The sequence below is a fragment of the Pteropus vampyrus genome, unplaced genomic scaffold (assembly GCF_000151845.1).
Source record: "Pteropus vampyrus isolate Shadow unplaced genomic scaffold, Pvam_2.0 Scaffold142, whole genome shotgun sequence".
In the NCBI taxonomy this organism is placed as follows: Eukaryota; Metazoa; Chordata; class Mammalia; order Chiroptera; family Pteropodidae; genus Pteropus; species Pteropus vampyrus.
In genome coordinates this window covers 1,929,518-1,933,413 of record NW_011888923.1, presented here as the reverse complement: position 1 = coordinate 1,933,413, position 3,896 = coordinate 1,929,518, and the positions used below count along the sequence as shown (strand labels likewise).

At 63.8% G+C, this 3,896-nt stretch overlaps 1 protein-coding gene across 1 annotated transcript in view; it reads left to right on the top strand.

Annotated features, from left to right (window-relative positions):
- The window catches only part of ESPN (espin), a 31,454-nt gene that overhangs the window by 25,942 nt on the left and 1,616 nt on the right, over window positions 1-3,896 (top strand). Inside the window, exons 11-13 of the mRNA XM_023535620.1 lie at window positions 690-919; window positions 1,057-2,580; window positions 3,802-3,881. Coding sequence (XP_023391388.1) covers window positions 690-919; window positions 1,057-2,580; window positions 3,802-3,881 — 1,834 coding nt within the window. The remainder of the gene's footprint in view (window positions 1-689; window positions 920-1,056; window positions 2,581-3,801; window positions 3,882-3,896) is intronic.

Sequence of the window (3,896 nt, the reverse complement as noted above, 5' to 3'; positions counted from 1 at the left end):
GTGAGGCACGCAGCGGACTGGAGCAGCCCTAAGCCCACCATCCTCTTTGGGCTGGGGGCTGTGTTAGGGAAGGAGACAGTGAGGTCTAAGGTAGACTTGGAAGATGAGCAAGAGGTGATGGGGAAGAGGCGGACAAAGGACAAGCAGGCAGGACAGGGAAGGTATGGGAGCCAGAGTGGGTGTGGCTTTGTGACTCCTATGGGAGGGGTGGAGCTGCAGAGCTCAGTAGGGGTCAGATCATAGCCTGGCCTTGAAGGAAATGGACTTCCTCTTGGAGCAGTGGGGAGCCTGGGACGGGGCTTAAGCTGGGAAGTGGCATCTGGTGTTTGTATGTGGGGACTGTGGTGGGTCAGGATGAATTGCCAAGCCTGTGCGGAAGCTGGAAAACCCTGGCACTAAAGTAGCAACTTAGAGGTGAATCAAATTGAGGAATAAGATTGTAAGAAGAGCCTGGCGAGCCTAGCTCTCTAAACGGTCTTCTTCTTATTCCAGAGGTGAGGGGGTGGGGGGTAGGATTGGAAGCCACGGCTTCGGCCTCTTTAAGCTCCTCTCCTTCAGCACGAAAACACTGACATGGTGGGCAGAGAGGGATTGGGCCACAGGGGAGCTTGAGGGGCGCCCATCAGTCTGGGGCGAGGAGAGGCCTCGCTGAGATTTGGCTTCAAAATCGCAGACCTTAAATGAGGTAGGAGAGGGCCGCCATGTTCGTCAAAGCTTCGATGCCTTTTGCATGTTCTTCGGTGGTGTAATGAGCAACCAAACCAGGCGAGAAGCCCCCGTCTACCCGCCCTGCCTCTGCAAGAGTTCCCAACGACCGGCTGTGTCCTCACCAACGACCAAAGTGGACACTGCCCAGAGCCCGGAGCGGCGGCCTGGGCCGAAGCTTCGTCTCAGCGTGATCGCCCGCCGGCCAGGCGCGGCTGGTCCCTGCAAACTCAGCCCCGCGGAGCCATTACACCACCTGGGACATGCAAAGGGCGCCCCCCGGCGGCCGCCGCGGGAGCCGGGCCAGAGGGAGACCCGCCTCCCTCCCCTCTCTTGTCTTCCCCGCCTTAGCTGACTGCGGCCAGCTCGTGCTGCTACCCCCGCGAGGGCTGGAGGTACTCCCGCGAGCACAACGGCATCCTTGGGCCCTTCGGCGAGCTCATGACCGAGGCTGACATCCTCCGCATCGAGCAGCAAATTGAGAACCTACAGGTGCTGCACAAAGCACAGAAGCTGGAGGCGCGCCTGGAGCAGCTGGAGCTGGAGCTGGAGCAGCTGCTGCCCATCTCCGCTGCTCTGTCGGCCCCGCGCTTCACCGTCGACCCACGCCGCATGCACGGCCGCGCCGCCAGCCTGCCCGCCTGGTGCAGTAAGATCTCCACGCTGCTCAAGAGCATGGCCACGCTGCTGGCCACTCTGGGCGGCCGGCCTGCGCACCTGGCCGAGCTGCTGGCTGCCGACACCGGCCAGCCGCTGGCGCCGCTGCCCGACGCGCCCTGGCGTCCGGGTCCGCTCTGCCTGGGCCGCTCTCACTCGCTCAGCTGGTGCCGTGAGGCCGTGGCGCGCGAGATCCTCGAATGTGGCGTCTCGGTGCAGCACCTCCGCGCCGCCTACGAGCTGCGCGCCCAGGGCTCCGCGCCCCCGCCCCCGCCCGGCCCGCGCCGCAAGCTCTCGCTTCCCGCCGGCGCCCCAGGCCGTGCGCCCATCCTCGAGGAGGACTATGTGGAGGCTGGCCCCGGTGAGCCGACCGCCACCGCCACCAACGGCCCGTGGCTCGCAGGGGAGCCTCTAGGCGCCCTGGGCGCGACCGAGGCGCCAGGCCGCCAGGCGGCGCTACCCGAGCCGGAGCAGCTGGCGCGCAGGCCGCCATTCCCCACGGAGCTGCTCGGCGTCCAGGACTACATTGACATGCGCAAGGAGCGCATCGTCTACCTCTTCCTGGAGCACTGGCGCAAGTGGACTTTCCGCGGCCCCGGGCGCAGGGCTCAGGCGCGCCTGCGCAGACTACTGCCCCGCGTGGTGGCCGCGGGCGCCGGGCCTGCCCCTGAGTTCCCAGAGGCGACAGACGTTCCCCAGCCGCTAGAGGGTGACGGTCCCGACGAGCGGCTGCTCCGCCTGCTGAAGCAGCGGCAGGTGGTGGGTAAGCTGCTGGGCCACTGGCGGAGCCTGCTGCGGCAGGTGCCCGCGCACCAGCCCCGCGGCCCGGGCCTGGCGCACGGCCTGTACTGGCCTGAGCACTTCCTACCTCCCCTGGACGGCGGCGCGCCCCGGCGCTACGACAGCCTCACGCTCGACCTCTTCATGCTGGGCTACTTCCAGCTGCTCGAGATGGGCCTGAGCCGCGAAGAGCGCAAATTCCGCCACCTGCTGTGTTACGAGATGTTCGACCGGCTGGGCAGCCACCCGTGGGAGCTCATCCGCCTCTTCCACCGCGTGGTGCTCGAGGAGGTCGAGGCCGGCCGGCGTGGCTGGAGCGACGGCTTTGAGGACCTCAGGCGCCAATTCTTCGGAGACGGCCCAGAGGCTAATCCGGCTTGGGAGGAAGAGGCCGAGAAGGAGCGAGAGGAGAAAGAGGAGGAGGAGGAGAGGGAGCCAGCGGCCGCTGCGGCTCAGACGCAGGACTGGCCAGAGGGGCAGCCCGAGGCCCCCGTCCCTGCGCCGCAGCCCCCGCCCACACCCCCGCCAGCTGCGCCTCCCCCCACCTTGAACCCTCCTACTTCCCAAACTCCCGCTGAAGACCCCCTGGAGCTGGTGTCTGAGATGGGTGAGTTCAGCAATGAGGACATCTGCCGCTACATCGACCGCAGCTTCTCCTTCTGGAAGGAGAAGGAGGCAGAGCTTTTTGACATCTGAGCAGCAGAATTCGGAATTTACCCTCAAGCATCTTAACCCGGGCCTGGACGCCTGTCTGATGCCCTCCAGACGCCAGAAGCGGGCAGGAAGAACCCAGGACGGTGGCCTTGGAAAACCCAGAATGCCAGGACCAGGCTGCCTCAGTCTTTGAGGTCCCATCATAGCGGATGTGGGAGCTGGATGGAATAGGCTGGGCATTGCACAGGGCAAACCAGGGGTCCCCCTCTGGCCCTACGCAGCCTTGCCTGGCTCTTCGTGGAGCCAGGTGGAAGGAGCAGCCCCTCTGAGGAGGGACTGTGGGTCCCCCTTGGGGCTCTGTGGTTCTCTTTCTCTCTTTGTTTTTTTAACTGGAGTTCACAGCTACCTCTTTGGCCGAGGTCACGGGAGCCACGTGTGCAGTGTTCTGTGTGACATGTTCTCCGCTGTAACATGAAAGTAATAAAACTCTTTGCTGTAAGCTGCCTGTGTTGGATGCCCTCCCCCCACACACAAATGTCACAGCAGCGCACAGTTGTAGAGCTGGTATCTACTCCGTTTGGGAATAGGACAGGCGTGGACCAGAAAGTCACAGTGGAACCAGGGGGCAGCCTGAGCCACTCTAAGCTGGCAGAGCCTGGGGGGGCCCAAGTATGGATCCGCCCAAAGATTCTGGGTCACAGGCCTGGAGCCATCGTCCACCTGCCTCTATGGAGAATCTCATTCTCTGCTCTGACTTCCCTGGCGCCACCTCGGACACGGGCCTTTTATTGGGTGGGAGGACAGGAGGCCTCCTCCAAGGGAGCTGTGGCCAGATACCTTCATCCATTTGCCCTGTAGAATGACATCAAAAGAGTCTCTTCCTGCAACCCTATCTGTGTGCCATTGTCCTTGACTTAAGCAGGTGCCCCAGGTTGGGGGTACACCCCCTTTGGCTCCCTACCTCCCAGTCCACACTGACCCTAAAGCTTTGTGCTTGTGTTTCAGGAGGAGGAGGAGGAGGCCCGGCTGGCCAGCATGCCTGCCTGGAGGCGGGACCTCCTGCGGAAGAAGCTAGAAGAGGAGAGGTGAGTTGGGAGTCC